We start from the raw sequence: 16,945 nt of genomic DNA on the forward strand, positions 1-16,945 counted from the left end.
ATATTTGTGCTCCTGTTGATGCCAACTCTCCCAGCTGTTCAGTGGTAGTGCCTGCTGGCATGTTCATAGCAGCCTGCACAGCAGAGAGGAAGTGTTCAGTTCTGCTCTCCAGGCTTGTTTTTATACTAGCAAGCAGTTCTTTCCTTGCTGTCATTTCAAATCAGGGAAGGGAGCTGCTGCTTGCCAGCACTGTGCTCCGGCTGTGAACTCCAGTACTCCTATAACCAGGCTCCTGGGGTGGCTGCGGTGCTCCTCTGGCCTGCCTGGGGAGCTCACACTTCCACAGAGCCTCATGCCCCAGTGCTTCCCAGCCTGATGTGCAGCCTCACAACATTACTTTTTACTCTCTGCCCTTTGAAAAATTAGGAAAGCAAAGCATTTAAAGGATAAAACTCCTCTCTCACTGCTTGGCACTAGCATTGCTTTGAAATGTAGCTAGTATTCCCTTGTACTTCGTGCAAGCCACTGAAACTCCAGGTTAATTCTCACAACACACCTATCACCAACTGATCTGTGTGTGCATGTGTCCTGCAGGACTGCCTTGGGGCCCCTTTATGCAGCTGTGCCAAAACCAGGTAGCAAGATGAAGCAAACCAGGTATCCTGAGTGCAGTCCTTAGCCTCTCTGTGTAGCATGTGGGGAAACTGAAGAAGGCAGAAGTGGAAGTAGCTGAGATGGGTCACACACTAGGTGAATCATGGAGCTAGAAGGAAGGTATGGATGGCCTTGACCTTCCACCAGTTGCCTCCTCCTTTTCCCTAAGCCCCCAGTGTCACGTGAACATTTGACTTCCATTTTGTAGCCTTGCTTGGCTTCCCACCTCTGCAAGGACACGGAATGCTCAAGCCCGTTATGGTGCAATGACCTGCTTTTTGTCAGGGTTTTTCCAGTTGGGCTTGCCATGAAGAGCAAAACTCCTAGGCATAGCTGAAGCTCCTTGCAGTGGTTAAAACTCCACTGTGCCCACAGCAAATGGCACATTTCAGTTTCTGCTAGATTGTGAACTGTTCGCTGCAGCTGTGCCTGGAAGAAGTTTATTTAGAGCTTGCATTCCTATTTCAGTTGTCTGAGAGAGGCATCCAGGCTCTTTTAAATTCTGCCCAATAGAAACTAGATTAAATCTTACTGTCATCTGTCTTCTCTATTCTTATTATTTTAGAATTGAGTAAGTTTGTTTACTGTTGCATGGGCTGCTCTGGATTTTCAGGTAGGCAAAGAATGTGATCCTTTGAATTATTTAAGGCTGCATTGGAACAGTTACCTGTTTACTTTTCGATTGCTACTAAATTTCAGAAAAGGCTAAGCAGGGGGTAAAAAAATCCTGTGTTTATTCGCACAGACAACTCTGCAAGTCCCACCATTGCCACACAGGAAGGTCCATCCTTAAACAAGTTTAAAATCTGGGGCTGTGAGCCTTTGCGTTTCGTTTTGTTACTGCTGAGGTTAATGAGTCAAGGGTCAGTGCATTAATCAATGACTATGGTAAGGACACTGTTGCTAAACTTGTGGCGAAATATGAGCTTGCTGTCATCAGAACAAGCTTTACCCAGCCACCAGCAAGGGGGAGAGCCTGGTAAGGGCACCTCTTCCTGGAGCACTGTTTTTATGCTGGTTTGCATCCATGCATGTGTGTACTCTGCATTTAACCTTCATTTTTATGGATTTTCCTGTATTCTTTAACAAGTCAGTAGCGTGCTAGAATCTGTTCCCTAAAAATTAAGGTCAATCATCAAATGTCTGAGGATTGTTTCTTGATTTGAATGGTGAGAAAGTATGAAGTACTTAGGCTGAACTCTTCAACCCCCTAAGTTTCTGAGATGTTATCTTTTGCTCAACCATAACTGAAGCTCTAAATCCCTCTTTACTCAATCCATTGACAAGTTTCCTTCAGCACAAAAAAAGTCTTTAAGAGAGGAGCTGTTAGCAGAGTATACAGCTTTCACAGTGCAGTTCTGAGTCACAATATTGGAAAGCACTAAGCAGATGTAATGCCCATCAGTTTGTTGTTATTAATTACATGAGAGGACTCCTTCATGCAGATTCTCCCTTTCTTTCATGCTCTTAGACAGCCTGACTTCTTTATTTACTTTTCCTTGCTGAAATTTTGATCAAAATGGGAAGATGCTGCCTTTATAGAGAGACCTATCTAAATTAAGAGATTATTATTTATCTTTTTGGAATACACAAATCAAATTTAATGTTCTCATTCAATGACTCTTGTCTTCTGGATAGCACCAGTCTACAGGGAAAGCTATTGCACCTCAATACCTGAACCATTAATCACGCTGACTAGTTTCGCGAGAAGCAAAGCTTTAGTTGCTTACAGTCCATTCTCTGAACTTCAGCTGTTTACTGTGCATCCTCACTTCTCAAGACACCTTAGAAATGTAAAATGTAAGGGATACCAGTTCCTTCTCTCATTTAAATATGCAAACACTGTTTTCAGAGCACTTTTTCTGTGGCAAAAGTAAGGTCCAAAGTTGTGGGAGAAGGTAATATATGTAATGTGTCCAAACTAGATTCTGGCTATAATTGGGAAGTATTCAGTACTGCTGTCTCTTTTGTGGTTCTGAAACACGTATGGATGCCCATAGTTCAAGTCAGAGAAACCTGGAAATTGCTGTAATTTGCCCATAGTCTTTGCATCTCCCAGTGTCCGGGGCACACTGCAGAGATAACTGGGGTCTAGTCGTACCCCACCTCAGGGTAGCAAAATATTCACCTGTTGCTTTGTTGTCCTAACTTGCCCATCTTACTTCTCTACAGGTAGTACAGGCTTATGCTTCTAATTTCAAATCATTATCAAAGCTAGTGATAGATGTTATTCAGCTTTACCTCTCAGGCATCATCAGCATATGAGATACGTAATGTTATCCTTTATGTCTTATGGCTATTTTAGTATATTCTTGAAAATTGAGAGTGTGTATTACTGAGAGACTTACAGTACCAGTTTTAGGATACAGTTAATCTGTGCTGTAAGACAATCTATTACTTGCATTAAAAAAAAGAAAAAAAGAAAAAAAGTAGTAATTTTCTTTTCCATTATTGCTTGGTGGCAAAAACTGTAATAGGATGCCTGTCACTGATGATAAACATGCCCAGTCCCTGAAAGCAAATGAAGCTTCGGCCAGACTATTCTTAGCCTATATTTTCCTAACTTCTTGCCCTTTGGTGGCTAAATTGATTTGGTATTGCCTTTGCAGATTATTTCATTTTAAGATCTGTTTCTCATTTTAAAAACAGAATTAAAACTTATATCAGAAAATCAGACTTATTTTCAATCAGTTATTTTTCACTGTCAGTTTCCTAACCTATTTACTTCCTCCAGGGACTTAAATATATGAACTTCTAAATACAGAGATAGGCAGTTTTTCTTATATTTCTTTCCTTTTTAAGTTTTTTTTTTTTTTTTTGGCTGAAGCCCTGGAGATTTGGAGGTTTTAAGCTTCTTTCATTCTCCAAAATGTCAGCAATTTCAAACAAGTGGGTTCTTGTACACTTCTTTTTACATGCTCTATAGTACTTTTCAAGCTTGACTTGCAAGCTCTTTCTCTCCAGGTGACAAGGGAGTATGGGCAGGGTACATGTTTATACCTTAGACTCTCTGACTGAAACAGTCACCAGGGAGAGGAAAACACCCCAGCACAAGCAAGCTGTGCATAGTCCAAAAGTATGACATTGATTTTTGCAGCTCCATCCTCTTTTTGTGGCCTCCTGAAGTTTGCAAAGTAACAAAATTCAGGATGTCTTGGTTTTCTGTTCTTGTAGTGGAAAGAGAAATTAGAAACCATCAAGCAAAACTGGCTATGTCAAGTCTATTTCTTTTGCAGTCTGCAGTCTACACAGTACAATAACTTACAGCCTTCAGCTAATGCTACTTCTTTCTACACTACAAACTACTAGGTGACAGAGCTGAAGATTGTAAAGGCTTGTGAATGCAAGTCTAGCTCACCTAGGCCAGAAGATGATGGGGGATGAAGGGAAGCAGGGAATAAGAATAAATTCTGGTCCTGATATCCAAACCCAGAGGTGGTAATGAAGGGGCCAACAATTGACAGGAGAGGAATGTACTTTAGAATGCTGCAGAAGAAAGCTGGGCCACATGACTGAGTTAGTATGGAGAAGGGGAACAAGGCAGAGAGCAGGTACATGCTTGGGGGAACAGTAGGAGACACAGATGAGCTCGGAAAGTAATAGTGTAAGGAGCGAATGCAGAAAAGAGGATGAAGAGATAGGAATGAAAAAGTGGACAAGGCCAGGTATGGTCTACAGTAATCTTTGACCTTAAAGCATTACAGTAAATTAAAAGCTGTCAGAAGTTTTTTTTCACAGATGCATACTCCATATGACTTTCTTAGAAGAAGGAAAGACATTTCCCATGCCAATATGAATAAAGAGTTACAAGACAAATATCCTCTGAGATCTGTGTGTTCTGTTCAGGGCAAAAATAAATGGCTGTGTTTAAAACAAAAATATCTCTGTGTAGCAAAAATATTTACATTGGTTTTAATCGTATATTATGATATTGAGGAAAGGCTACTTTTTTCTTTCAGTCTGTGCTCAGGATTTTCTTATTTTCTAAAGTGTGCAGCTGTTGTACTGCATTTTTTTTTAATGGAGTGAGCAAGGGCATAATTATAACAGAATTAGAGATTATTGTTTAATAACTTAGGGAAAGATTTTCTAAATGTTCTTCTTATGGAGACAACCTGTACCCTTCCAAGGAAAAATCTTCCAGTTGTGGCTGAACTCCTCCTCCCCTCCCCCCTCCCCCAAATTTTCAGCACTTAATGCATAAAAAAATCAATTCACTGTTCCCACACAGTCCTAAGATGTTTGGTTCTTTAACATTCTCGAGGTACAAACCATAGTTTTTGGATATAAAAGCTGTTACTGAATCCGAATTGAAGTCTGCACAGTGGTAACCCCCAGGAGAGATTCTGCAAAGCTTGAAGATACATTGTTTGAATTTTTTGGAGCTTGGACTAATCTTTATGGCTATAGATAGATGAACCTTTTTCAATTTAACTATCCTAGAACATATTTAAGGCAAGTTTAATTAAACTAATCCATAATTAATTATTGTTCTTTCCTTACTCCCCCTTCATTATTAAAGTCTTTTTCTATGGAACATTAATTACCCTGTCAAATATTTCAGTAATATACAAAAAGTTTCTATTTTTAAAAAAGCTAGGGTTATATTAAGAGAAACTCTTGTTTTTTCTGTGTGAAAAAGAAGCATGACCAGTTTAAGAATGGTATGAGAGGATTTCTTGGACTTAATTTTGAACAAAGTTTAGCAGTTGTGAAAAGGATCAAAGTAGCAACCTGGATCTTGTGTTCATAGGTGCATATAGGTAATAACAGTTTATGTAGAAGAAAATATCAGATTTTTTTTCCCCCCTCTTGATACATTTTTTCTATTCCGATGAACATAAAATGAATAAGGGATCTAGATGCAATGCTCTGTTATGCTAAACAGGAATGAAATACACAATTCTTGTTCTGTTTCATGTTGTTTTATCCTTTGAAGCATACAAGAAGCAAATTTGGAAGGTCGTGTTTCTTGTGAGCATGTAGTTCCCAGGCTATCATAGTGTGTATCATCTTGTCTTGAGTGGTGTTACTGATTGTGACAGATGTACTACAATTTCTCTACTGCAAATAAGAACGTTTATTTTTCTTATAAGATGTTAATTGCTTAGCTGTCATATTTTGCAAAGCTGTGTGAAGATAAGGAGGGGGAGGGAACACTAGCAAGAAAGAAAAAATCAAACCATAGTTTTGGTGCTGTCAGAGGAGTAGGTGTTATATGTGGGAGGTAAAGGTGTAGGGAAAAGGAGTGACGTTTACTGAACTTATTGCTCAGGCTCCTTGTAGTTCAGATGTGCCTACTGATGGTATTTGTAAAATAGCCCATGTGTGAAAGAGGGAAAAAAATGACTTTATACTTAAAAAGGAAAAAAACTACCAAACCTCTAGCCTCCATCCTGTCTAAATCAAAAAATACATTTTGCAATTCACAGTAGTCCTTTGTGCCTTCAGAACTGCCAAATCTGTCATATACAAAGGCTACATCAATGAAGGGCATGTATTATATTAGAAGTGTTTAATGCCAGTAAGTAAAGCTTATTGAAATTGCAAGAACAGGTGCAGGGGTCTTTAGCTATTGACTGCTACAATTAGATGAATGCCATATGGCTCAGTTGCATAGTTCTCTGAATTAAAGTATTATCAGCTATCCTGCATGTGTGTAATATCTAAAAATAGACATGCTGAAGAAGCCAATTGATATAAAGCTCCACAGAGAGCAAATCTAACTGCTCTTTATTTACTCCTTAAATTTTTGGTGGGTGAAATGAACTAGGCAGCACATTGACCATGTTGTTATGTAATCCAATGAAAGAAATAAAAATATTTGATGTGCTATTTTAGTGCTGTTGAACACCCAAAGGCTGTGTGAAAATCTACTGTGAAGAAGATGATGTAATATTTAGTTGTCAAGTTTGGGATTAATGGATTAGAATGCATAGTTAGTAAAAATCACCGCTTGTCACATCTGTGCTAGTCCCATGAGCTATAACCATCTTGAACATCTCTATTGTTCCAGTCATTTTCGATTCTGTTTCCTACTCTGTAGAATTTCCCAGGAGATGTGATGGGTCAGTAGGAGGCCAAAGGAGGACTTCCGACCTAATCTAATCAATATTGTGACAAACATGATGAAAGAAGCTATGTCATCTTGGGATCCCAGTACATTTTATCAGCTCTTCTCCTAATGGTATGTGACAGCAAGGTTGATATGTATCACTTTAGGACAGGAGAATAGCTGTGCAAGGACTTCTGCAAGGATAGCTGTGTGACAGAATGTAATCTACCTCCATGAGCATCACAGCTAAAAGTCAAAACTTTACATGCCAGACATCAAATACTTCTTTTAATAACCTTCATTTTCAAATGAACTGTTTATGCATTTATTAAATTTTCAGCTCCTCTAACATGTCATATATATTAAAAGAGAAGGTAACTTTTTCTGTTTCAGTGGGAAAGTTATGAAATTGGTTTCACAAATTAGAAGGCAGTAGTCAGTGGCTTTATAAGTATTCGAAGTAAAGCACTTTCACTTCAGTTCTCTGTAGTGTTTAATATTTCATTTTGAATGGCCCCTTTTTGCAATCATGTACAGCTAGATCACTTGTTCCACCAGTACATGACATATCTCTGAGACTACAGTCAATGACACTTAATTCTTTTGTCCTGTGTTTTCTTCCTTAGTGCTTCTTTATCCTAAATTTAGCTGCTAACTTGGTAGTCTTTACTGATGCATTCTGGTGCACAAACTCAAATTTTTGCGCCATTCTAGTTTTGAGGTGGCAGCTTTGCTAATGATTATTTTTATGATAACCTCATTTTCTGTGTTCAGGATTCTATATATCATTATTGGATTTGACAGTTTCTGTCCTGAATCCTAAATATTGTAGTTTCTCTGCCCAACTTGTCTGTCTTTATAGTTTCTGTGTGCTTAAGTGTTATCTGTGTACTGTGATGCTACCTATTCTGACTCTGCTAGGTTATTCTCAAAGCATTTCATCTCAGGATGAATAGTAAATACTGTCAAAATATTCTTATGCATAGAAATCCTTTGAACATGTAGACTATCATTTGGATATCTGGAAACTCGCAGGTACTACTGCCTAAACTATCAATATTGTTCAAGGAGCTGTCATATCTTATTCCTTTTCCATGGGGAGATGACCTTTAAAGTCTCTTGTGAGAATTTACCAGTTTATTACCTACACATAACATTTTGACATGAAAAATTATATTGCTCATTCTTTAAGAGCAAGCTGGTTTTAAATCTCATTTTCAATTACTGAAGTTTTCTATATGAGGATTTCTATAAATTGCCTTGACATGTAAATAGTGGTGCAAAGCTGCCTTATACTTTTTACTAATCCTGCAATTACATCCCATAGAGCCTTTTTATTTTCCTTAGTATGAAACTAAACCCTCCTCTCACTTACTCCTTTACATAACCAATGCATTAAAATTATGGACATGACAGCTAAATCCAGCTTTTAGATCCCAGGCATAGTAGCTATATGCTATTGCTGCTCAGTGTTTCTTTCTAATAAGCTGTAAGCAGTGTAATATCTTATTAGTTAATTTGAAAATCGTTTCTCAAGGGATTGCACGGCTTATGTGCATCAGGTCCCTACCAATCCACTTAAAGCTTAAATTCATCAGACTAAGAAACTCAGTGTAGGATTGGATTTAATTTGCTGCAGCAGAAGCATTCATTCGCCTGTAAAGTACCAGGATACCAGTTTTGATCCAGCAGGAGTTACACTGAAAACACTCCTGAACCGCATTTTCTGAAGATGGTAAATCCCATGGGTCTGAAAATAAGAACTCGCACTTCCTAATTATTTTTATTTGTAATATACAAAAACCTGCTATTTTTTTGACGTTACTGAAAATACTTTATGTTGCATAAGCTAGCAGAAGACCTGTTTTATTGTAATTCAAATGGCCTCTTACTCTTGGAATTTCAGTGTTGTTATTGCTTTCAGTTTGTTTAATTGGTTAACTTGGAAAAAAAGGGACTGAGAAGGAAATCTTTGAGACAAAATGCTTATCTTTGACTGCCTTTGAAACTTCATTATTGATGTCCTGAGGACTAAAACCTGAGTTTAGGATGCGCTGACCCCAAAAACCAAATTCAAGCATCTCTGGAAAGCTAACTTTAATTTGTGTTTAGGTTTTCTCAGTGTACTGTATCACTTTAAACATGCCTGTGCAATACTGAAACCATCTCACTTCATTTAAGTTGATGTTTCTGTCTTTTCTGGTTTTCCACTCGAGGAGAAAAAAAAAAAAAAGAAAAATCAGGTACCATAATAATGTGAAATGTCAACCTCTTTTTCTATTTTTCCACTACAGCACTGTATAAAGCCATCACCACATAATCTTCCTTATGGATGATATCAATTAGTTACATATGATTAGGTATGACACAGTACACACAAGAACCAGTGAGTTTATATTACCATTTTAAATGTGCTTTCTCTGTAACATAGTACTGAATGACTTTGACTAAATCATGTACAGCTAGATGTCTCTCAGTGGTTGAACTCTGCCATCACTGCAGTAGCAATACTTAGCATAGAGATGCTCTCACTGTAGTTTGCTCTGAGGTGTACAGGCTTCCTAAATCACCAGGAGCACATGGAAATATATAGTATAGAGCACAGCATTGTATAAAACTTACCGATGTCTTAAGGACCATGTAGTCTCACAGCTGGGACACCTGGCACACTGGAGTCTGTCCTTGCTTTGTGCTGCCACGGCAGCAAACAGCTGCTTCAGCTCTTCTCTTTCGCATCTGCATGCAGGCAAAGCGTGCTGGGGACTGTGGTGAGCCCTGTGTTTTCCATTACAGTTATACCCCAGAAAAACTGAAAGTACTACCGAAAAGTAGCACATGAGAGGAAATTCAAGTCTCAGCTTTCCACTGCGTAGGTGTCATGTGCTGGGCTACTGGGTAGTGACTGGGAACTTCCACTCCTTTCCTTCTTGAGCTGTAGTGAAACCAAGGCTGTTTTGCTGTTTTCTCTACTTATAGAGTTATGGGAATTGACATGCTAGTTAAGATGAGTGTACAGATGTTGCATAGAAAAGCAAGTAGGTTTTGGGCAGGTATTTCTGACTGGCTGCTTTCTTACACCATTGCTGCTAAAATTTCTCTAAAGTTCTGTGGGATTTTTGGTATGATTTTAAAGTGCCATCTCTGAAATGTCTTAATTTAGTTATCTTTTGGGGGAAAAACATAAAATCCTACAAAGCTACCTATAAGCTTTTTATAATGTTTTCCATGGAAATCTGACAGTTAGGAACCGGCACTCTAGAATTAAAGTTTTTGTTTTCTTTTTCCATTTTTTTTTTTTTTAATCAGTTTTCACGTGACCATTCTTTGTACTTAATTCTTGGTGGAAACCTGAATCAATTTCCCCAATAGTATTATATTCTTATATCACTGATAAATAAAATAATAAGAAAGAAGGAATTATCTCTATTCCATATATATCTACAGTGAAAAATTATTTCAAGCAGAGGCAAATCAGGAATTTTCTATGTAGGTAATATTAGTTTGTAGTTAACAAAGACAGCATGTCAGTGGTGAGGTGTTTTTTCTTTTATATTGATTTTTGTATAAAGGTATATAAATTTAAGTAAAGATGTAAAAAAGGAAACTAGGGAAACTGGATAATTGGCAAAGGAAATAATCAATAAAGCACAAAGTTGATTGCAAAAGACGTTGACAAGCCATTATGAAATGGAGCTAGCATTTCCATAGAGAAAACGTGGAGAAATAGTTTCAAAAGGAAAGGTAACAGGATAGGAACATGATTATATGCTAATAGAATATATTCTATGTAACTAGAGGTTAGTGGAATATATTTAATTACAACTCTGGGGCATGGTATCTGAAATGAACAATAGTAATGGATAAGAAGGATTTGACTTTTACAAGGAATGTGTTTAGATGAAATTTGAGAAGTGGATGGTGCAGAAGTGGATGACTCTGGAGCATGTAGTTAGTCCCTTAATCAGAGATGTGTCTGAAGTGATGGAAGGAAAGGGTGGTGGGTGGTGTGCGTGTGGAGGCAGTTAAAGGGTTTTGAAAGTAAATATCCACAATATTGAATTTTACAATAAACTTGCCATTGTGCAGTGCCTTTGCCTGCATTTCCTAGTGGACAGTTGGGCTTCAGATAGTTCCAAGATTCTCTGTTTCTGCACCTGCTTTAGAGTATTCTAATGTCTGAAATAATTCTTATTCAAGTCTAAGGCTGCCCAGTGTGACTTCTGAACAATATAGACCTCTAAGTATAAATTATCCTACACCAGTGCTTTCAAATAAAAAAAGAAGTATTATATAAAGTAAAATAATACTTACTTTGCATTTCTTTACAGCAGCATTGCACAGTGGTTCTGCCATCCAGCCTTTCCCAGGGGGTGGAATTCCAGCTATTTCACTCTATGGTTTTTGTTATATGTCTTGCCTCCTTCCCCTTAAAATGAGGTGCAATGGATTACTATTCAGAGCACACTGCTATTTTCCACTGAAAATGCATTGTAGGATCAGAATAAAATTTGATATGCATAGTTTTAGGGAAGGGAGGGTCATAAGAAGGAAGAAGTAGCGCAAATTATTATATTACAAACAAGGGGGAAAAGTAGAATCTTAAATACTTGGTGACAAAAAGGGAAATAGGAGAAGAAATGAAAGAGTTAAACACCCACCCTAGCCCCCCAGTGACAGCAGTTTTGCAATAGTCATAAAGAAGCAATATCTATTAAAATACCAATAACATTCACATTGCTGAATTGACTGGTTATTAATTGCATGCTGAAAACCGTTTAACAAAAGCTCTGAAATTTAGGATTTTATTCCTTGGTGTATTTATGGTGATAGAAGAATAATAAATCTTTCTTTCTTCTTGAGATGTACTATGGCAGCATAAGGGAAAGTGATAATACGATCATTTGAATCAGAATAATGAATAAATCATTTGTTATATATGTTTAATATCTACTAAGCTGTCTTAAATATGACATAAAAATAAAAAATATAGAGAAACTGGTGCCCATTCTGTTGATATCTAAAATAAAATGGACTGAAGAGAATCCATGTTTGAGCTGTTTCAAGACACGTAGTTCTGATAAACATAGAGACAATTCACTACACACCAACTTTAAAACAGACGCTGTTACATTTTTAGTAGAACTTGGTTTTCTTTTTTCTTTTTTTATTTTTTTTTCTTTTCTGCAGGAAATTGGCTGTTGCTGCGTTACTAAGCTGAACTTTTGAGTTGTGATTAGTACCACTGAGTTGGGTGTAGGTGTTTGTAGTTTTAAGGCTTCTGGTTTTGCCTTCATTTTTCTCCCTGAATATGAAATAGAGCTGTGAGTGTGCTGGCTGGCACCAGCCACACAGGTCTGTTGCAGCTGAAGCTCTTTTCTCAGTGATGGCACTAATCTGAGTTGTTCTTCTCTGAGCAGGTATTTCTTAGCACTGGGACCTCTACCTTTTTCAATTTTGAATTACTTACTGGAATTAAATACGGGGGGAGCTTGAGAGACAAGTGGAATACGCACACAAAACTAATTTCCCTTGAAAATCAGACTAAAAATTAACGCATTTGCACAAAGAATGGTATGTGGCTACATTTATAAATATTTTATAATATTTTACATCAAGTACGTTGTCAGTTTTGAGAATGATATTGACTTCACGGCCATAAGGAATTAAGGACTAAATCTTCATATACTTGTGCCTTCAAGACTGAATTTTCCAAAATGATTCAATGTCATCAATGAATTTTGTTTTCAGTTAGTGCTTGATCAATCTTTTGGTTTACATCAACTTTTTAAAAACTTCTATTACTCCTATGGTCTCAATCTAATGGGTTATTTTAGATCAAAGCAACCGTTTTCAAAGCAAAATCTGATTCCTATGATTTTCATTATACAAACAGAAGGAAATATAGGAAGTAAGGAAGAAACATGAAAAACATATTTTTAAGTTGGTTGTACATTGTTCTTTTATTTTCATATGGCACAATGTTTTTCTGTGTTGATAAAAAAATGCTGCTTCACTTCCATGCTAACAGATGTGGATTTTGCTTGAAACTGAAGTGTAAATGTTTGTAAGTTTTTCTTTGTTTGGGGTTATTTTTGTTCTGTTATGCTTGTTATGCTGTTCTGGTTTGTTTTTTTCAATCAATAAATATGGAGAGCTTCTCCAATGACTTGGAGAATGATGATGACTTCCTTATAAATAATTCAAAGACCTTCTGGCAGGCCTTTCAAGGCCTGCTGCAGATGCCATCAGAACATGACACAGTAGGAGAATACAATTGTATTTAGATTGTGTTATTAGTAAACATGGGTACTGGGAAGGCAGATACGTTTATGCAGCTTCCTTGTAAATATTTCTTTTTTCAATAAAGTGTAAAGTGCTCTAATGTCAAAGGTACTGACTTTCCATTGTAGGATATCTCCTTTTGCTGTCTACTGTGAAGGAGACAAATAAGTCTAAAGCAAGACATACATCATCTTGCCTGAGAATCAGAGAAAGCCTCTTAATGCCATAGCCTAAATGTGATGTATGTGCAGTTACCAGGCAAAGTTTTTCTTGACCTTCAGCATTAGAAAGATGTGACCTTACATAGTTACTGCATTATGAGTTAGGCATATGCATGGATGCAATCAACACTTACTCTGACTTTTATTATTCTGTTTCTTGGAACCGCATAGCACACTTGAAAAGACTGGATGGGCCCAGCTTTGGAGGAAAGTAGGTGGGCCCATATGGGGTTAAACTGGGCTGTGCCTTCAAAAAGCTGCAGGCAGGCAGCTTCCTTTTTTTAGAGAGCAGCTTCCTGCTAGCACTGATACTGCAATGTATATACCACTGCGTATATAAATTGGAAACCCCCATCCCCCTCAAAATTGTACGTAGCGGAACTTACAGCAAGTGTAAAAACATGATGGTATGTTTATTTTTGAAGAAGTGGGAAACTACTGTGGGAGTAAAAAATTCTCGTGGGTTTTTTTTCCCATCCACCCAATAACTTGTGTACAGTGGTTTAGAGGAAAAGACAAGAAAAGCTAATAAAATCCCAAAGAAATCACTGAATTCTGTGGGATGTTTTTGCAGAAGTTGGTATTAGAGAATACAGAAGTGATGTCTCATCTGCTGGATCTTCCTTGTTGAGATATAATGATAATATTAAAATTATACCACAAATAATTTTTTTTAAATGTGTAAGTGCTATTTAGATCTTATGTGTGTCTTATGTGGGTGGATTGTAATTAATATTTCTGATTGTTAACACAGACATAGTCTTCTTTTGCCATTGTAAGTCACTGACTTTGGAAGGCAACACTTTTTTCCCTCCATTTTTGATATGTGAAGTATTTTTGATGTCATGGAGTAGTCATAGAAAATATTGCTGAGACCTTTTCAGTTGGTTGCTCTTGGGGCTACTTGCTGTGTTTTGGTCGTGGGCCACAGATGAGTAACCTCAGTGGTGCCAGCACTGTGGTGCTGGTGAAGAAGTTAGACTTTATCTGTCACCCTGCTTCATCTGCGGTATTTCCAAGACACTGGAGACTGCTGCAGTGACTGTTATGGGACCCTCCAGCAGAGCCATGTGTAGTGACTCCTTTGAGAAAATATTTTACTGCATTTTTCTTGCTCTTTGCCAGAAGGGAGAAGATGGTAGTCATGAGAGAGGAAATTCCAAGAACTGTGATCTGAGATGAGTAGCAACTTGGCCTGGAAAAGGTGTTTCATAACCCATTATTCTACTGCCAGTTTGGGAAGGGATTTGCAAGGATTGCAAGAGCTAAGCATTTTTTGATGCTGAAAATTTCATTTTGAATATAAGCTTGGAATAGTTATGATAAAAGTGAAAAAGAACAGTCATGATTTCTCAGTGTGCAGGAATTCTTACATTTTTATTTGCAATCATTTATCAAGTAGTGAAGATTTTGAGGAAATAGCTATTTGAACTATTTCTCATATACTGTGAATAAAACTGTGCTCCCTTTCGGTTTATTTAAAGTAGGAAAGAGGAAGCACTCTAAAAAAAGACACAGGATATCATTGCATGATGTCTGATTTGTGGCTTTCTGAAGATTGACTTTGATTGCCCAATGCAACTTGTTTAAGAGAGTGTTAGTAAGAAAGAGAAACTTTTGCTTGAAATCAGCTGCTGTATTTGAAAGAAAGCTTCTTCTTTTTTCTGATGATCATGACAACAGGATGGTAACTAGGTTTGATTATGTTTGTCAGTTAAGCTTTGAAAATACAGTAAACCTAGAAATGTATCGGGAAAATGCATAGATTACGACTAATACTCTCCTAAATTCTTCCTTTAAAATGGAGAGAAATTTTACTTTAGCTGTCCCTGGTACACTTCTCATAGATTAATGGCTGGTGAAGGAACTGAAAATTCGTAATTCTTTACAGGTCTCCCAGAGCACATCTTCGTTGTGCAGTAGGGAATCATGCAGATACCCCAGGCTGTGCCACTTTGAGTGGCTGCCTGTATTGCAGTGCAGATCAATGCTGTCAGAAGCACACATTTGCATATGGAAGTAGTACAGCAGCACTAGCCCAATAGTATGCCAAAGCTTTACACCAGAGTGTGAGACTTGGGTCTGTAGAACTGATATCAACATCTAGGTTCTTAAAACATTGACACAACATAGTGCACAAAACTCACTTCAGCAGTTACTTTATATACCTGTAAGAAAATGGAGTCATCCTACTTCTTTTGATGGCACTTTGGAAAGTGATCCTGGGATGTTAGTATTTTAACCTCAGGCTTTATCTGTAGTTCTCATTTCATACAAAAAGCTGACAGACTCCCAACCCTTGTTCCCCCCTGTGATGCCAGTTCAATCACATACTCAATTTTTAAAAAGCATGGAGAGACACAAGCCAAAATAAAATGTTTTCTTCCAGACTGGTTTCACTGTGAGGTCTCTTCTTTTGTTTTTAAGCAAAGACAATGTGGATTAAGTGATTCTTCTAGCTTTTTCTGCAGTTTATTGAAGACATTCTTGTCATACTGATGTAGATGATATTAAATGGCTTTATTACAGTGAGACCACTTCTAAGAAGTACATCCTGTAAAATAAAAATGTGGACCTTAAGCCACAGCCTGCATGATCCCATCTCTGCCAGGTCCCATCAAGCATGAGCCAAGCACGGCCATGTTACAAATAATAACTAGACAGATGTTATTTGTGGAGAGCTTTCAGGGTGCCAATAAATCTTTTGGCCACCTGAGCAGGGAATAGCTTTGTGCTATTGATGGCAGAGTTTTGCCCATATTGGCAATGCTACTAAGATTACAATCCCCTGTTCTCCAAGTGTTATAATAGATCATAGCAGAATGATGATCCTTTACAAAGAAATGTGCAAATAATCCTAGAACATAGAGTAAGGCTTGCATGCTGACTATAAATTGGATTAAAACAATGTAATCTTGGGAGTGTCTGAAGATACAAGTGGGGAGCAAGTCCCTTTTCTAATTCTGCTGTAGATTCCTTTGTGAACTGTGTGTTAGCTCCCTTGTCTCTGGTTTGGTATTCACATGGCTGTATTGGCATTTACTCTTCTTATTTTTCTGAAGCATTCTTGGGAAGTTGAGGATGGAATATATATTTTTCCATGTCTTAATTCGAGTTTTATTTCCATCCATGTCCTTATGAACACTTATTTCAGTGCTTAAAATTGGAAATGGACAGCTAATTGGCAAGGCTGTACTATGCCTTATTGTGTCGTTGTGTAGAACTCTTTATGGTGCTAAATACAGGCTTAAATTACTTGTACTAAGTTTGTTTCTTTTTTTGTTTGAAAGCATTTCTATTTGCAATTCAGAAGGGGAACTTCTGGATGCAGAAATGCTGTACACTTTTCAGGAAATGGAGTATTTACTGGGGATTTCCTTTGTGAAGATGTTTGCTTGGCATGGGCTCAATGTTTGCAAGTTTCGTGCCAAATTTCCAGTGTCCTATCTCCATTACTGGATCCTATTTCCATTTCTGATCATCTTTCTTAGCACAAGTATTTATAGTGGGATCACACTGAAACACTGATTTTCTCTAAACCCAAGTGTCCCCACTCGTGAATCAATTTATATTTACATTAATGATGAGCCACCCTTTGTCTCTTAATAAACACTCTCCAGTTGAAAAGTTGTGTTAAAATGTAAGGGGTTGTTTGTTTTGTCTTACTGTGTTTTGCTTTATTTCTCTTCAGATGGTTCTCTATATACTGAATGTTCAGTGAAAGCAATCAGTGTATAAGCTGATGCTTTCAGCTATTATCTGAAATATTATTGCTGCAGTCTTATGATTTCTG

General features: G+C 37.5%; 1 protein-coding gene across 2 annotated transcripts in view; it reads right to left on the reverse strand.

The window, feature by feature from the left end:
* Positions 1-16,945, reverse strand: part of RASGEF1A (RasGEF domain family member 1A) — a 166,327-nt gene that overhangs the window by 41,542 nt on the left and 107,840 nt on the right. Inside the window, exon 2 of one of the 2 annotated variants that reach the window (XM_057416381.1) lies at positions 10,961-11,075. The exons of the other annotated variant lie outside the window; for it this stretch is intronic. Coding sequence (XP_057272364.1) covers positions 10,961-11,002 — 42 coding nt within the window. The 5' untranslated portion in view covers positions 11,003-11,075. The remainder of the gene's footprint in view (positions 1-10,960; positions 11,076-16,945) is intronic. 2 annotated transcript variants of the gene reach the window in all.

Source organism: Pezoporus wallicus, unplaced genomic scaffold, assembly GCF_028554395.1.
Source record: "Pezoporus wallicus isolate ANWC-B61680 ecotype Strahan unplaced genomic scaffold, APGP_CSIRO_Pwel_v1 contig_2012, whole genome shotgun sequence".
NCBI classification, from domain to species: Eukaryota; Metazoa; Chordata; class Aves; order Psittaciformes; family Psittacidae; genus Pezoporus; species Pezoporus wallicus.